General features: G+C 37.7%; 1 protein-coding gene across 2 annotated transcripts in view; it reads left to right on the forward strand.

Annotated features, from left to right (window-relative positions):
- The window catches only part of NYAP2 (neuronal tyrosine-phosphorylated phosphoinositide-3-kinase adaptor 2), a 250,148-nt gene that overhangs the window by 151,345 nt on the left and 79,904 nt on the right, over positions 1–18,899 (forward strand). For both annotated transcript variants that reach the window (XM_081052852.1, XM_081052851.1), the window contains one exon: positions 1,163–2,248. In XM_081052852.1, coding sequence (XP_080908978.1) covers positions 1,163–2,248 — 1,086 coding nt within the window. The remainder of the gene's footprint in view (positions 1–1,162; positions 2,249–18,899) is intronic.

Raw genomic sequence — 18,899 nt, forward strand, 5'->3', positions numbered from 1 at the left:
GAGTTCAGGTGTTTCCTGATTTGTGTCTTGAGATCCTCCTCCCTAAAGCCTGCAAACTCTAGAGAAGTCTGTTACTTTCTCATAGTTTTACACCTATAAGCTATACTGTCAATTTGCATCATACGCTACCATTTACTGCAAACAACTGCGTTCTGCCACATTGCATAATAATAATTATTGTAATCATATATCAACACAATGAGATAATGAGATAATAACAAGACTCCGGTACCTTCCCTGCATGCTAAACAATTGACTTCAATCACAGACATGTTGCCAGCCTGTGCCACCCTACTATATGGTGTCAGTTTATGTTCCTTCACAAAGGGGGCTTCCACCACGCTGCGAGATGCACTCATATGCATATCTGTTGTCATTTTCCAGAAATTATTTTTAAAGCTTACACATTGTTCTCTGGTAAAACTCTTGAGAGGATTCTGATGGGTCAGTGCAACATATCTAATAAATTCATTCCAAGACAGCATTTGGGTTATCGTAAGAAATCTTATGAACAAAAACAGACAAATACACCGTGCTCAACAATACCTGGAGATTTGGAGATTAACTTGTCTAGACTCATAAGATTTTCACATCAATTTCCCCTGAAGTGTCAGACCCATCTCTATAGAGGTTATTTATCTGAACCAAGGCAAAGAGTAAGGCTAGCGGGCCCGGGCAATTTTATCCTAAATGAAAGTAAGTTGTGTGTGCAATAGCCACATCATTAAAAGGGCTCAGTCCCCATGGTATATTTGTGACCATCTGCACTAACAGAAATTCTAGATTTTCCCCCCCGATACTTGGAGATTAGTCTTTATGAAATTTGTGATTCATAAATTGTTGTTTTTATCCAACATGTTTCATCTGAAGGTTTCTATTTAGAAATTCTAAGGCAGAGGAATGAATCGTCCTGGTATTAATGTATTTACTAGTGTTGGATTATAAATATTAGTTTGAAGTAGTACTGTCGTCAGGTTTCTCTAAATGTGGGAAATGTTTGATTTTTGTTGTTGTTTGACTTTTAGTCTAAGCCCCAAAATAGAAATAAAGCAGACTTCGACTGCCATCAAAAGTTTACAATAGTAAACCCTAGTGCAAATTATTTTTGACGACTTTCCTATGGTATTCATCAATTTTACTTTTTTTCTTCTTCTTCTTTTAGTATCGGCCAAACCTAGACCCCACAGTGACGAATATTCAAAGAAGATCCCTCCTCCGAAACCAAAACGCAACCCAAACACTCAGCTCAGCACATCGTTTGATGAAACGTACATCAAAAAGCACGGGCCCAGGAGGACATCGCTCACGCGTGACTCCTCCCTCTCCCAGGTCAGCAGCCCCGCAGGGGACACGGAGGAGGAGGAGCCCGTGTATATCGAGATGGTGGGGAACATTCTCAGAGACTTCAGGAGAGAGGATGATGACCAGAGCGAGGCCGTCTACGAGGAAATGAAATACCCCATTTTTGACGACTTAGGCCAGGACTCCAAATGTGACTTTGACCATCACAGTTGTTCTTCGCAGTGTGCTACTCCCACCGTGCCTGACGTGGACTTCGCCAAGTCCTCAGTGCCATGTACTCCAAAGGGTTTGCTTTGTGACATCCCCCCGCCCTTCCCCAACCTGCTTTCTCATAGACCCCCACTGCTGGTGTTCCCACCAGCCCCTGTGCAGTGCTCCCCCAATTCTGACGAGTCTCCACTCACCCCATTGGAGGTCACAAAGCTTCCTGTGTTGGAAAACGTGTCTTACATGAAACAGCAGGCCGGAGCCTCTCCATCCTCACTGCCCTCCGGCCATCCGAAACTGGAGAAGGACCAGAGCGGAGCCCTAGGACCTGCTTCTGCTGTTTCTGTGCTCTCCTCGTCCCCTCCTCCGCCTTCCACTTTGTACCGAACGCAGTCCCCCCATGGCTACCCGAAAAGTCACTCTGCCTCCCCATCCCCTGTGAGCATGGGGAGGTCCCTGACACCCCTCAGCCTCAAAAGGCCTCCCCCCTATGACGCTGTGCATTCAGGCAGCCTCTCGAGGAGCTCTCCATCAGTGCCTCATTCGACCAGCCGGCCAGTGTCACAGGATGGGGGCAAGATGGTCAGTGCTTCGGTGAACACCTACGGGTCGGCTCCGAGCGGCTCCCGGTCCAGAACGCCCACGAGCCCTCTGGAAGAACTCACCAGCCTCTTTACCTCTGGACGAAGCCTGCTGAGGAAGTCGTCCAGCGGCCGCCGGTCTAAAGAACCCGCAGAGAGTAAGTGTGCAGATTGTACGTGAGTCACACGGTTTAGTTCATGACAAAAGGAAACGAAGCTCTTTATGTGCTTGATGTGAGCTCTTTATGTGAGGCACGTGTGTAGTGCATGATCTTTAGTCCTTTCAGTTGAAATCTCACAAGGGGTTACTTTTCTTTTGCCATGCTGAAGAAAAGAGTGTGGAAAAAAAAAAGTGACAACCATCACAATGTAAGGTATCCATTTAAAAAGAACGATTTCTTTTAAATGCAAAAATCTAAATTCTTACAGCCACTCTGGAAAGTCTAAGAAGACAGATCACTATGAAATTTTTAGGTAACTATCTTAGTTTGGGGGCGATTTATATTCAAACATGGAGTTGATAAATGTTAAAATTTTTCTTTATCTTATATGAAAAGCCTGTTTGAGCAAATCTGTATTTGAAAACCTTTGCTAGAAAGATAGAAATTTGGGTGGAATTTAGTAGTTTTAATTTTTTTAACATAATGAGTGATTCTCTCTGACTACTTTTATGTTGTTATATTCTCACCTTCATTCTAAACTAGAATAAGCTCATTGTTTTCCTTTTCAAAGCCATAGTAATTAACATCTCATTCCTATGGTACTCTTCCTAGATCCATGGATATATAAATTAGGGAAAAATCACTATGTGATATATGGGCAGTGAACATTATATTTACCACTGAATTTCAAAGACCAGTAAATATCTTCATCTGAATGGCTAATCCTTTTGTGAGCCCCATATCACTCCATAAGTATATACGGTAAAGTCAAAACAGATTCCAGTTTTCTCAATGTCCATTTTATTGAATTGCACTACTTTCCCTATTAGAAAATGCCTCAGGCACCTAAGCTGATCATTAATCATTTACTTCTCAAATGATCCCACTGCGGAATTTTGTTATCTATTCATACAGTCACACTCAGGACTTTTCCTAAAGGTCAAAATATCCGTAATACTTTTTAAGATGAAGATGATGATGACATTCCTTAGATAATTAATAGTCATTGGTAGTTATAAGACACTTGTCTGTTTTTTTCTTTATCCAGAGAGATTAATGAAAGCATGAGCTGTTTACATAATCCCCTCCAAAAATGTTTATTTACCTGACTAAAAGGCAATGATTTGTAATATATTAGACATGTCTGTAGTTAAATATACACAGAAATGCATAGATTAAACTATTTTTTTAATTTTAAAAATTGAATTGAAAATTAGGAACAACCTATTTCTAGAATGGTAGAATAGTGTTTCTCGGCTGGGGCAATTTTTGCTCCCAGGGACCTTTGGCAAATGTCTGGAGACAATTTTTGTTGTCACAATTGGAGGTGCTACTGACATCCAGTGAGTAGAAGTGAGGGATACTGATTAACAGCCCATGGTGCACAGGACAACCCACCAAAAAGAAAAAAGAAAAAAAGAAGGATTATCTAGTCCACCATGTCAATAGTGTCAAGTTTGGCAAACCCTGATTTATATTTATTAAAATTTAAACTTTCTTCTAGATGACTGATTTGGTTTAAACACAGATAACATAAGGCTTCTGGAATAAGACGGAAAAACTATTTTAAAGAAAAAATATTTACTTTCAAATACGTAATCATGAAATTAATAGAAGTTTCATCCTAGAATTGAGGATACTATTGAATTTTCTCTTTACCTACCGTTTTCTTTGGAGGATCCTTAACAGCTCCAGCTGGCAGCTATACCAATTAACTAGAGAAAGTATATGTAAAAGAAATGATTAACTAATGAAGTTATTTCAGGAAAAATCCATCTGTTAGAATCAGTCTATGTGCTATATATCACAGACTCCTCCATTCGACTCCAAAATGAGCTTTGTGAACTTCTAAAACAAAGCTTGTACATGGAAAAGTATCCAGACTCCTTCTAGCTTTTCAGGATGCAAGGACTGAGTCCCTGCCCATGTGCTATTAACCATATGTCAACTCTTTAGAGACAGGGCATGCCCTGAGTTACATTACCTTCGGTATTTTACTTTACATAGATAGAAGGGAGGAAAAATGCAGTTATAAATGAATAATCTAATGCGATTCATTTTTGACCTTGGAAGAAAATAGGAAGACATGTTCCGATGCTAACAAAATTACAGGGGCTCTCAGAATCTTTCTGTAATCCAAAAAGCAGATCCACAATTGTTGATAATTGAGAATTAACCTATAATTACTGTTACAGTGCTCTCAGTGACACAACTCTTGCCAGATAGGATTTGTAGATGCCTGCTGATACCACAGGGACAGAATAAGTAGTATAACGTGAAGTAGTGTAACATTCCTGATTCCTGATTCTCAAGTGGTATTTTTTTATATTTCGGAAATAAAAATAAGACTGATATTTCTAGTCTCCATAACGCTCTGGCTTTCCTGGAGATGTCAGTTTTTATAATTTTCTCGTATTCAATTTAAAGCACATATAATCTTTCTGTTTTTATTTAAAAGTATATGACAAATAAAATGTATGCCTTCAACTCTTATTTTTAATAATCTATGAAAGGTACACCTTATTTAATAATTTTATATATTAAAGGCTTACAATTCTTGATGGGGATTGGGCAGAGGAAAGAGAAAAAAAATAAGACAATAGTGGGAGACTAAAAATCAATTTCATTTCACCTTACAATTTTCTAAATATGGGCTTCACGTTAATTCTTCTAGGAAGCATATTTTTGCCCTATTTGAGGGGACATTGTAATGTTGTTTATCTATATTTGAGGACACTTGATAGTCTCTATAACTATAATAATTTTTATCTGAATTGGTTATTATCAATATGTTTTTAAATTTGTGCAGAGATATGGAGGATCTGAGGCATATAAGAAGTGATTAATTTGTATTTTATTGCTATAATTTTTTGTGTTTATATGAGAAGTAGGTGAAGTACAAATATATTTTATGGTAAATTTGGAGACTCCAATGATAACTTTCTATCTATCATTTTTATCTTCTTTTACATGACCTTATTTTACATATTATTCGATTTGAATTTTTAGAACACCTGGGTCATGAATGAGAAATTTTGTTTTAGTAAATCAAGAGCCATGAATCATAGAAAGTAATAGCCAAAAGTAAGTGAGAAAAAAAAAAACTCTCTTTTTTCCCCTAAAAAAAAAATATTTTAAAAGGAAAGGTTTGGCCTAGTTTTAATATAAATGCATGAATTAATGTTCATATGAAAAAGCACAAGGCATTGTGTAGCATATAATTACATTTTATAATATACTCGAGTAAGAGAAAAAAGGTATAAATGGAGAGATGTAAATAGAAAATTTAAGGGACAAATAGCAAAATAAACAGAAAAGAGAAGACACTAACGAAGAAAGTAAAGCACCAAGAAAGCTACAAAAGAAATGCACACCTAGGGTGGGATAGACATGTAAACAAATGCAGGTGCTGACACATGAAGTACATATGAAGGTACAAATAGAGAACCACAGAAGGGGAACACATGGGGCTAAAGAAGGAGCAAAGAAGGAAAAACGAGACAGGCCCATTTACCTGGTGGTGTTATTTTTTTTAGAATGGTGGGTTGGCATCGCCAAAGAGCTCCATCATATTTGACAAGATGCCACATTAGTAGAGACACAATTTTCTCCTGTTAAATTTCATATTTTAGCCTTTGAAAACACTCCAATTTACTATTTTTGTTTCAATAATAGTTGACATTCAATATTACTTCATGTTGGTTTCAGGTGTACAGCATAGTGGTTAGACATTTTTGTAATTTGTGAAGTGATCCTCCTGGATTAGTCTAGTACCCACCTGGCACTGTACGTTGTTATTACAGTATTATTGACCATATTCCCTGTGCAGTGCTTTATATCCTCTTGACTATTTCATAATTACCAATTTGTGCTTCTTAATTATTTCACTATTTTTACCCCACCCCCTCACTCCTTCCCATCTGGCAAGCGTTAGTTCTCTACGAGTCTGTTTGTTTTGTTTGTTCATTTATTTTGTTCTTTATATGCCACACATAAGTGAGATAATATGGTATTTGTCTTTCTCTGTTTGACTTATTTCACTCAGCATAATACCTTTCAGGTCCATCCATGATGTGAATGGTTAATTCATATTTATGTCTGAGTAATGTTTCATTATATGTATGCACTGCATCTTTTTAATCCAGTTATCTATTGATGGGCACTTAGGTTGGTTCCATAGCTTGGCTATTGTGAATAGTGCTGCAGTGAACATAGGGGTGTGTGTATTTTTTCAAATTAGTGTTTTGGATTTCTTCAGATAAATACCCAGAGGTGGATTTGCTGGGTCATACGGTAGTTGTATTTTTTTTATTTTTTGTGGAACCTCTATAATGTTTTTCACAGTGGCTGCACAAAAGAAAAAATAAAGAAATAGGGCTACATCAAACTAAGCAGTTTTTGCACAGCAAAGGAAACCATCAAAAAATGAAAAAAAAATCCTACTGAACAGAAGATATTCATAATGATATATTTGATAAGGGGTTAATATCCAAAATTCATAAAGAAGTCATACAACTCAACACCATGAAAACTAACAATCCAATTAAAAAATGAGCATAGGACCTGAATAGACGTTTCTCCAGAGAGGACATACAGATGGCCAACAGACATATGAGACAATGCTCAATGGCACTAATCACCAGAAAAATGCAAATTAAAACCACAATGAGATACTACCTCACAATTTACTCTTAGAGGTGATGTTTTTATCATCATAGATACAAAAATTGGTCCTATAGCTCTGATGAAATAAAGCTGGGAATCAAATGTGATGTTGGCCTTTCCATTCACTTGCCTAACAAGCAAAGAACAGCAACAACAACAAAAAACTGCACAGAAACAATAACCCAAAACAAACATGCAAACAAACAAAATAGAACCAAAAAATTGCCTCCATGCACCTTTCCCCCCACACACAAACACACATGCTTCTTTCTTCTTTTTTAAGTCACTTGAGGTCAAGTGATGACTAAAATATTAGGTATTGCTAGTGAAGCCACTGACCCAACTTACTCTTTACTTTAAAAAAAAGAATGATTTTGGAAGGAAATCTTTAAAATATATGTTTGTATTTATTGTTATCTCATGATTTGTAAAAAAAAAAAAAAAGGAAGGGAATACTAACATAATGTAGCCATCTTAATGATTCAGGGTTATTCTTGTGACCATTATTGTGTACCTACTATGTGTCAAGCAAGGTGATCTGAACAGGGGAGGCTTCACATAGTGATGGTTCTTATTACCCCCGGTCATTTGTAATGGAAGTGATACAATATTGATAGCTTAATTAACATACTACGGGAATGTCCTAGGGGCTGTTGGAGGTTATAGAGCTGACTAGCTCTCTACCGCTGTATCATTTAAATTCACTTAAATTCTTATGTCTGTTTCCTTTGGTTTTCTTGTCTCCACCCTTTTTTTCAGATGGTTTTATTAATGTACGTAGCCTTGTTTCCCTGCCCCAGCCTTTCCTAGCCGCCTTTCAGTCTTTTCTTCATTGTATTATTACACCATTAATCAGTTGCAGACCAAGAAACCAGGTACCTGAACTTGTCTGACGGTACTCTCACCTAATTTAATTCAAATGTAGGGACTCTTTGACCTGGCCTTTCAAAGGCCACTTCAACCCATTTGCTAAGTCTTGAATGACATTCTTGGCTTCATATCTGAGATGGTCAAGAACATCAACTTTCCAAGAACTAAGCTGTCCTGAAAATCATGGAGTGAATGTTCATTTATTTTAGGAGAACCTACCCATTTTTTTTCTCCTATGTAAAGTATCATTTTTCAGTAAAATTTAGCAAACAAAATAATTAAGGGCTTCATCTTCCCTGTTTCTTATTCCTGTGAAAGCAGGGACTGACAAAGAGTGGGTAGGACATGTGTAGGTATAGTTGTCCCTCAGTGACCATGGGAAGTTGTTTCCAGAACCCCCCTCGGATACCCAAATCCAAGAATGCTTAAGCCCTTTATATAAATGGCAGAGTATTTACACATAACCTATGCCCATCCTCCCGTATACTTTAAATCATCTCGTGGTTACTTATAATGCCTAATACAATGTAAATGCTATGTAAATCATTGTCACAATTATCTTGTTTAGGGAATAATAACAAAAAAAATAAAAGTCAGTACATGTTCAGTACAGACACAACCATCATAGGCCTTATTGCATAGTATAAATATCAGCAACAAGGCAACATATTTTTTCTGCATAGTTTTGAATCTGTGGATGGGGAACCTGTGGATACAGAGGGCTGATTGTAGAATTGAGAAGCCAAAGAGAAGGGTAGAGAATAGAGTCCACAACTCTAGGTCACTCCTTTGCTGTGGAGAATAGTGAGTTCTAGGCCTGTGACCACCCACCTGCGACTCTGGGCAGAACATCTGTGTGAATGGTGACTGGGAGCCACCTGGACAGAGATCTGCAGGCTCAATCTGGAACCTCTGGAACTCTTAAGAGTTTTCAAAGGCATTTGGAACCTTGAGCTACACACAGAACACCTGGAGATATTCCAGTGGATCTCATGAGGAGGATTCCAGAAGGCCTGACGAGACCAAGGCGTGTAGGCTCTGTTAAACATGTTAAATAAGGACATGACCCATGTTAGACCCCACCATATGCTACTCGGTAGCCTCCCTGCTCAGAGTCCCACATTGTGGTTTCAGGCTGGTATCTGCCTTAGCCAACTTCCTCTGCCATGCAAAAGAAAAATGGAGCTAAGACTTGGGTTATGACAATGCTTCTAGGCAAGGAACGTGGGGCTGTGCTCAGGCTCCAGAGAAAGTCCTTGGGTCATTCAAAGCTCAGGAGGCAAAGGACATTGAAAGCTTAAGCAAGTGGTCCAAGCATCTCCTACATCATATTCACCGTGGTGTTAAAAATAGAGATTATTGGGCCTTATCACTGACCATTCAGTGAGAAATTATGGGGGTTAGGCCTGGGATGTTGACTGTTTAATGAGAACCCCAGTGATATTTATGCCTCCTATCACCAATAACTGTGGGACATATGACTAAATATTAGCAATACCGTTTACCTGCATGCAAGAGAAACTTAGAACATTGCTTTCGTCTAACAAAGTCAAAAACAGAAATTACATAAAAGAAAGAGAGAGGAGAAAAAGTAAAATACCGGTAGCTTGAAATGAGTGAATATATGTTGTTTTCCTTGTCTTAAGTAAGCTACAGATTAGTTGGCAGCTTGCAGAGAAGACAGTGGATGGATAAACATAGAAAACTCTTTTACCTATAGATTTTCCCAGAGACCTTGAGCAGTTAACAGGGGAGCATGTGAAGGGTGACCTGTAAATAATGTCCATTATTGTTCTTAGAGCCTCCAGCTTAGTTACGCCAGGTCTGTGCCATTTCCTATATTAGAATTCCTAAACAATTAAGTTTGAGAACCTCTGGTAACAGCTGTTTGGGCAGGAGCTGGTGCGGCTGGTCAGACAGTCAAAAGAAGCTGAGACTCAGGCTGGCAACAGTCCTCACCTCAGAGGTATGGGTCAATGGGCCCAGGCCTCTTATCAGGGAGGGCCAGCCAGAGCAGAGTGGGGTCCCCAGATGGGGCCATGACTGGGAACAATTGTGTGTGTGCCATCTAGAGCAGATACCCACCCAGTCATCTGATCCAGCAGTCAATGTAGGAGAGTAGAGAGAACACTATAAGTCAAAGGCAATACAAGAGAATGGGAGTCTTCCACATGCACACTGGAAAGATGGAGGGAAGGTGTTATGGGAGTAATGATGAGGTCTAGCTGTCATGACTGGGCGAAGCATCTCAGGAGTTAGAGCTGACAATGCTGATGTGGCAATGAAGTGATGAGGTTTTTGGCAAATGCCTAAATCTGGGTCTTGAACCTAGTGTATTTAGCTTCAGAGTTTCTGGTCTTAATGATACTTTATATACACTTGGCCAACTTCTTTCCCCTTCCTTATTGCCATTAAAAGTTACCCGTTATCAGCAAAACTCTAATGGCTCATAGGGTTATCATTCTCAGGCATATCTGTTTAATAAAAGAAAGCTGAATCAGTATCTAAATGGTATGGTCTATTTAATGGTTGTCATAAATTTAGGAAGGGGTGGAAACCCTTTTCAGCACCCTCCAAAATTCACTTTGGAATATCCTCGTCCCTGCCGTGTGCTTTTCTATACTCCAGGCTTTGAAGCTGCCCTGAAGGCACGTGATCTGCCCAGGGGGCCTTGGAATCACCTAAATGACCTGGGCAAAGAGAATGAGTGCTCACCTCAGTGCCTCTAAGCACAACTTGAGGATATATATGCACATGTCCTGGTCTATGAGATGTTCAATACCAACTAGATGATTCCACCTAGGGATGCTTGACTTTGTCCTTAACTGCTGGCATCTTGTCCAAAACTACGCAGTAACTTGATGGCCCATGGGTACCCCAAGGAAAAAAAAAACATTCCATGGATCAAAAACTCCAGCCAATAATAATGAAGCCACCAGCATCACCAGCCTAGAAACTGATCTAGTAAAACAAATGAACAAAAACGCTAAGAAAAGTCCTGTGCCTAATGCATCTCAGCATCACCTCTTTTCTTTTTAGATTTGTGTTATTGTGTAGTTAACAGAATCAGGCACTATCTAAAATGAAAGTGAAATATATATAATTTTTTTCTATCAAGAATACACTAGCCTATTTAAGTATTATTTTTTTAAAGCTAAATACATTTTTTTCCCAGTATGATGAGGTTAAACAAACTATAAGTAAAATCCCTAAATTTAGAAAATGCGTATACCTTTTCGGTTAATTGGGCCCATGACATTGCCTTTTTGCTTATTCAGTTTCTCCTAGGATTGAAAAACAGAATCACTGATGAAGACATAATTTCATAAATAATTGCTCACCTTTCTTGGGGTAGACTGCAGCTGTCTTTGATTGATGCGGGCAGACGTGTTTATCCTTTGTGTTTACATTCTCTGGCTGTTGAATCTTTTAAGTGCAATTGCTTGTCAGCAATTTAATCAGAGAGTCTCTACATTAAGAAGAAGCCTCTCTACATTAGATTTATAAAATGCAGGAACATTTTCAATTCAGAAATAAAGCTACAACAGGCTATTTATAAAAAAAAAACTAAGATTCTTTGGTTGTATTTAATTTAACACACATGAAATATACTAGGACAGATATTTTTCCTTCCTGTTGAATTACCGCAAACAGGAAATTCAGTTTCTGATTTGTATTTAATATCACATGTTTTCCACACCCTGACTTCTGTAAATAATTAAATATTAAGTAAGAGGATTCCTATCAGCCACATCATACCCCCGACATTTTTCCTACATTCTAAGTATGATCTAGGATAGGGGCTGCATGTCACAAGAGGTGGTTTCCATCTTGACTCAACCACTGAAAAGTTTTGAGACTTTGGCTAAGTCACTTCATCTCTTCATGCCTTACTTTTCTACCTTTTCAAATGAAAATATTAGAGAAGAAATCATGAGTCTCTTTTGGCTGTCGTTTGATGCGTCAGTGAATTACTGGATGATCTGTAGATCCCCAAATATATGACCTCCTTCCTGCCTCTGAGACTTTCTGGCCGCTGTTCTCTCTTGCTGAAAGGACTTCCTCAGTAACTCCATAAAGCAAAATATAATGTCTAGATCCCTGCTTAGAATCTACCTACCGTATTATAGAGTTGTTCTTATGCTGTTATCTACAAGTAATCCCTCCTCCAAATTCTGAGAGCACTTTGTATTTCTGTAATAGTATGTTTTAGAAAGATTTTTTGTCTTATCTTTAGGACAAACGGCCAGGGAGCATAAAAGCCATACCTTTTGATTGTTTTATTTCATGTAGCACCTGGCCAAATGTAAGATTTCTTAAAGTGGGTACATGGTAAGTATTTATAGAACTTATTGAATTAGTTAGCACAGTGACTTGAGAGGGCCATTGAACTTGAGGAAACAAAAGCCATGTGAGAAATGGTTGACCATTAAATTAAAAAAAAAAAAAATCAGATCCTATGACTGAAAATTCCACACTGAAATCAATATAGTCTTTCCACCAAAAAGGAAATATGCTGAATTCATTGCTTGTGCTCTCTTAAGTGTCCTATTTAAAAGAATGCCCATCCCATTCTAGGCAGATTTATTAGGGGAGATATATAAAGAATAGAGCCATAAAGCATTTAAATGTAGACCATTTTGTAGATGTCAAAATGTCCTGTTTCTGTACAAACGATTCCGCTGTAAAAATTGATCACTTCTCAGTGTTTGGAGATAGAAAGATGCATTTTTAAAAGAAAATGATAGAAAGCAACATTTTAAAGAGGGAATTCCACTCTGATTAACATTATTCATTATTGAACTCAAATAGTAAAGAAAATGAAAACACATTAAACTAAGTTATTTAACCTCTTTGGTGGAAAGGCCCTGCATAAATCCAGGGTGCTATTATTATGTGACTGGTGGTCTTGAATGTGTGTGTTCCCAGATAAAAATGGGTTTATGGTATAAAACACTTGAAAAGTCGTTTTGAATTGTCAAAACAAAAATCATTTTTTCAGAATTCAGTAACTAGGTGGCAACTCCAAACTTAATCAAGTGTCCGTAGTGGTGCCTGGTGTCCCTCCGTTGAAGCAAACTCATTACTGTTGATAGCTGATGGGAGCTAGGCTAATGACATGTTCCACTCCTGGTAGAATAGCCAATCAATCTGGGCTATTCTCCAATGAAAAAAGGGAAAATGCTACGGAGAATCTAAGGGGGGAGGAGGGAATGTTAATAATAACATAGACTTGGAAGCAAGCCCATCTGTCTAGCTAGCCAGGTATACACAGAACAGCTGAACTAAAATGAAAAATTTCAAATCCAGAAGTCGGTAATATCCGTCTGACAATTGATGATGGAGGGAAACCTTTCCCTTACATTTTCTTCTGGTCAAGTTGCAGTTGCAGTCAGTAGCATAGCACTTTTCTATTTTTTGCATCAATTCTCCCTTGTTATAGATGAAAATAATATAATGAAGTCAAGAAAGAAAAAAAGATTGAAAAACAATAGGTGGAAAGAATCAGAAAGTAGAGATTAGGGGCATCCACGTATTGTTCTATTGTTCAACCCTGAATCCACCCACAATGCGAAGGGTGGTAATTTCAATGTGGCTTCGTTCCCATGACACAAATAAGAAATCTAGATTCCCAAGATAGAAGGCTGGGAAAGAATTTACATGGTACAGCCCCCAACAGAATGATCAGAGCTGAAAGTGAAGCTTTGCTCTAAATTATTACATTCTGAATATCAACGTTGCCTCTACAAGCCACAATCTAGTTTCATTCTCTGATTGATTAGTTACTAACAGCTTACCAATGATTCACAAGAGAGATATGTCAAAATGATGAAAGCTTTTTGTCCGTTTGGTGTAAGAGAAATTTCCTAAAAAATCAACCTAAAAAATCAAAACAGTCTGCCTCACAGTGGCCCCCCTTTGCTAGATTGATTATTTCACCTCAAGCCTACAGAATTCACTTTGGCTTCTAAACCAAGCTATGTAAATGATCATTTAATATAAACTATACTAAAGTTGTCTATTGAGGTTTCAGCAAAAACAGCCTGATTCTACATCCAGCTATAATTCTCCGTTTCCCTTTCATGCGAATCTTCTGAACTTGCTGCCTCTGTTTCTTGTCCCCCATTCCATCCTTCTTTTCCTACAACCTAGCTTCCTGTTTTGCTCACTGCAGAGTCGCTCAGCGCTTCCTAATTGGTCTCTGGCCCCGGGCTCTTCCTTGCCTTGGTTCTCTTAAACTTCACAGAACATCTGACATTGTTGGTTACTCCATCTAAAGACATTTTTCTTGGTTCTAATGCAATATGACATCTTTGTTAGTTATCCTTTTTAGGCTCTGTCTCTTCTGCTTCCTTTTGGAAGGCTGTGATTAGTGTTTAAATGCTTGCCTCCCCAACTAAATTGTCAGGACACAATACCGACTCGTTTTTTTATTGTAGCAACTAGCACATTTTCTGGCACAAAACCCACTTAATATGTGCTCCTTGAATGATCAAAAACCGACTAAAATGAATAAATGCGTATCTAACTTTCACGATTAAATGGTAAGTTTTGAAAGTAAAGATTTTATCTTATCAAGTGCCTATAGCCTCTATGATTGTTTTGCATAATTTATTTATATTTGTGGATTTATTGATTTTTCTAAAGCTAACATTTTTTAAATAGCAAAATCTAACCGAACTACCGTGATTTCCAAATACTGAAAATAATCTGAGTTTTGTACAATATGCTACGATCAACACTAGTTAAGGTATTTCAGAAACAACTGCTTCAAGGAATATCAATGTAGAACCCAGGTTTAGATTTTTTTAATGTAACATAGTCAGAAGGGATATCAGTTATAATACTGATTGGGCAAACCAGATAGCACTCAGCAAGGAAAATGAATGAAAGCAAGTACTCGTAATCTAACCTAAATATTTTATAAATGAATTAAGGTGGGGTCCATGAAAAATAGCATAGCATAGATTTTTCACTTAATGGTTCTGGAAGGAATATTAAGATAGTATATCATAGATAGAAAAATGATGAGCTGGATTGTGTCTGGTACTGAGTACGGCTCATTTGCTGTTTAATTTCCAGATAAAGAGGATATAAAGTATACCTTCACTTTTATAGCTTTTGTTTTTTAAAAAAATTCCTGCATTTGACCAGCTTAAGAAAACAATCTCATTATAATGGAAGGTAGATTGGGGAGTCACTTGAGATATATGTATGGAAAAAGACATGGAAGTCAAATATTCTTGGGTCCAGAGATGGCTATGCCTCTGAACAGCTGTATGGAAAAAGACATGGGACTCAAATATTCTTGGGTCCAGAGATGGCTATGCCTCTGAACAGCTGTGCTCTTAAGGCAAGGCAAACTCTCTTGAGTCTAGTTGTTTTATTTTCACATTTACCCCACAGGATTGTTGTATAAAAGTAAAGAAAATCATGTACAGGAAAAGACCTCATCAAATGTAAATTGCTATGCTACTCTAAGGGGTGATTGTTTGACTTTTGGATATTTGTGGAAAGAATATTTTATTAACAATGAAGTAAGGTCAAAAATGAATGAAGTTTTCAGAGATTCAATATTGTTTGAACAACTCTCTTCAGTTAGGCTTGGATAAAGGAGGTGACATCTTAAGTGGATCATTCAATACCTGCTGTGAGGAGCATAAAGCATGAGAGGAAATGTAAGCCATTCTCCGTTCCCATAGGAGGCAGGCTGTTTTAAGATTGCTGAATGGTAAGTCCAGCAAACATCTGACACTGTACCACACTATCACAGTATTAGTGATCTTTTCCCTGTTTTTAAATTTTTAAATCAGAGTTGACATTCAATAATATTTTATATTAGTTTCCAGTATATAGCATGGTGGCTAGATATTTATATCATTTAGGAAGTGATCTCCCTGACTAGTACCACCTGGCACTATACATAGTTATTATAACGTTATTGATTATATTCCCTATACTTTACATCCCATGACTATTTTGTAACTACCAATTTGTATTTCTTACTCCCTTCTCAATAATGTGGTAATAACTCTGTATAGTGCCGGGTGAGTACTGTTGAATAACTATGGTGTACACCTGAAACTAATATAATATTGTATATTAGCTATATTTTAATAAAAATCCTCTAAAAATAAAAAAATAAGATTGCTGAACGATATCTAAGCCTTGAAGGAGATGGGGCATCACCTGACGGAGGAACGCTGCCCTTACCCTGTAAAGAATAGCTCTGAGAACAGAGAGGCCACCATCATTGTACAAAGGGTCATTCAACATGACAACATGATTGTAAAAGATGATTTATCAGCAAAAGAAAAAGATCTATATAACTGAGTTGTTGATGTATTTTTCAAATATAATGAATATTTTTATTTTCTGGTTACAAATGATTTCTCTTTTAAAATAAAAGCTTTGCTTCCAAAAATATATAAGTATTACCCAATGAATTAGGTGGAAACCAATAAGACTCAAAGTGCTTACTATAAAAAATATTTAGTATGTAGATGGAGGACGGTCATAAGATTTGTGAAATGTTGCTTCTAAGCAGATACAAATAGAATCTCTTTTCCTTTTAAAGTGGTTAGTCAACATGCAAAAAAACACAACTATTTTAGGATTAGCATTTGAAAAATTCAACTTCAGAAAACAACAACAAACACTCAAATTTTGTATAAAAACGTGTGCAACCAGAGATATAGAAGGAATGCTCACCTCCTAAACACAGATTAACTAGCATGAGGAGGGAAGGCATGAAGTGGCCATCCATAATATTTCTTATAAATGAACAGCTATAGACACAGAAATAACTGTTGAAATACTTCATTGTCAATTTTCTCATTTTTTATTAACTTCCATGGCTTTCCTAGTAAAGTCTTTATCCAGATACTAATTAAGCAGAGGTCTGCTTTCCACATCAATTTTTAATAGTCACTCCTCATAGTTAAATGAAACCTGCAGCATGAGACTTCTCCAGTTAAAAGCAGTCCTGACCTACTTCCCTGTGAAATCAATGGCAGACTTATTGAGTCTCACAAGCAGCTGACATTTAAGGAGGCCAGCTCATAATCCGTGTTGGTGTGAAATGTGTGTTTCCCTGGGCTTCAGCATTCTTTCTTTCTTTATGAATTTTAAAAGTTCTTCTAAGAATAGAGAAGACTGTGTGTGGAACCTATTGAGCCTGATGAGGGAAGCCACACCTGAGTTTTGTGACCCTGAAGGTTTGTGAGCTTATGTGTCAGCCACATTTGTACTGGCATCAAATTAACAGACACCTCTAGGTCTGGAGCTGAGGAAGGGAAAGAAAAACCTGAAAGGCACATGCTTGATTTCAAATAGAATCCACAAAGAAGCAAAACTGAATCTATCAGATTAAGGTTTTCAGGCACCTATGTTCTAAGGCTTTTGAAAGCATAACTAGAAAACATAGTATAGGGCAAACCATTCTGAGGAATTGTCTGTCATATACTTGAATGGTGGGGCCTGAAATAGGAACACAAACAAAACCAACTAGACAGAGGAACTGTAGTCATCAGGGCTTAGAAGTGAACGCTGGGTCTCCATCTGATGAGGGGCTCCTATTAAAGAGCAAGGAAGTTAATGTGTAGCCACATAAGGGATCGATGTGAAACTTGATGGAAATGGAGGGTCAGCCTCATGCTAAATCCGAAAATACTAAGTTAGAGTGGAGTGAGCCTGTAAAACTAATGGAAGAAGGTTCAGTGTACATATCTTTTACTTCCTGGAATAAGTTCATTTCTAAGTATTTTATTCTTTTTGATACAATTAACACGTAAATGGTTAAACCATGTATATGCATTCATTCAGTCTTGTATTCACTCAGTGAGCATTAACAAAATATGAACTGTGGGCCAGGCTCTATTCTAGGCGCTAGAATCTTTATTTTGAAATATCAGCCCATAAAAATCTAAGAATTCAAATGAGGATGAGAAATACATTGATTAATGGAGAGGGCATCTTCTGAGAGAAGGCTTGGCAGTCAAAAACACTGTTACAAAGATATAAATAGGCAGACAGGTAGAAAGACAAACAGATTTAGAACCTAGCATTTTAGGAAGGTGTTCTGTTTCTCGTTCTCCCTTATTTCTACATTGTGCTGTTCTGGTCTTCTGGGTCATGTCACAACATCCAGTTAGGTTCTGAAACTCACAAGGCCTGGGCATCTGGGATTCATTCCAGTGGCCTGCGTCTGTGACCCCTAAGACATGATTGGTTTTTGTTTGAGGCATAGTAATAGCCTCAATTGAGAAATCTTGTATTACATATCGTACTGCCCTCTCATCATCCTCCTACTATTTTTTTCCCTGCTTTTCTTCCTATTCTTTAACCCATGAGACTAATCAAAACAATGGATATCGGGATTCTCTGTGGCCTTATTAATCATTCAGGTTGATTTTACCATAAAGAAGTTTGCTACCAGGTAACTTATGAAACAAGATATCACAGTAATAAAGAGTATCAATAATAAAAAATAAACACTTTTATGCCTGAGGCACTTTGTGATGAAACAGTTCATACATGCATTTTGTATGTGTGTGTATGTGAAAGGATGTGAAGAAAAAGGATGTTGAACAAGTGGACAGGTGCCATGCACCTAACCTAAAAGGAAGCTGAAAAAGAAATCACAACTAAAGAAGGAAGGAAGGAAGAAAAAAGGGAGTAAGGAAGAAAGGGAGAGAGGAAAAAAGGAAAGAAAAAAAAGGAAGAAGGAAGAAAGCAAGGAAAGGAGAAAGGGAGGAGGGAAAGAAGGAAGGAAGGAAGGAATCGAAACAAGGAAGGAAGGAAGGAAAGAAGGAGGGAAGAAAGGAAGGAAGGTAAGAAGGAAGGAAGGAAAGAAGGAAGGAAGAAAAAGGGACTGAGGAAGAAAGGGAGAGAGGAAAAAAGGGAAGAAAAGAAAGGAAGAAGGAAGGAAGAAAGAAAGGAAAGGAGAAAGGAAGGAGGGAAAGAAGGAAGGAAGGAAGGAAGGAAGGAAGGAAGGAAGGAACGAAGGAAGGGAAGAAGAAAAAGAAGAAAGGAGAAAGAGGTGAATGATACTGCCACATAAAATTTCCAAGAGAAGAACACTTGTATTTCCCTCCCTTGGTTCCAAAGAGAA

The sequence above is a fragment of the Rhinolophus hipposideros genome (assembly GCF_964194185.1).
Source record: "Rhinolophus hipposideros genome assembly, chromosome: 6".
NCBI classification, from domain to species: Eukaryota; Metazoa; Chordata; class Mammalia; order Chiroptera; family Rhinolophidae; genus Rhinolophus; species Rhinolophus hipposideros.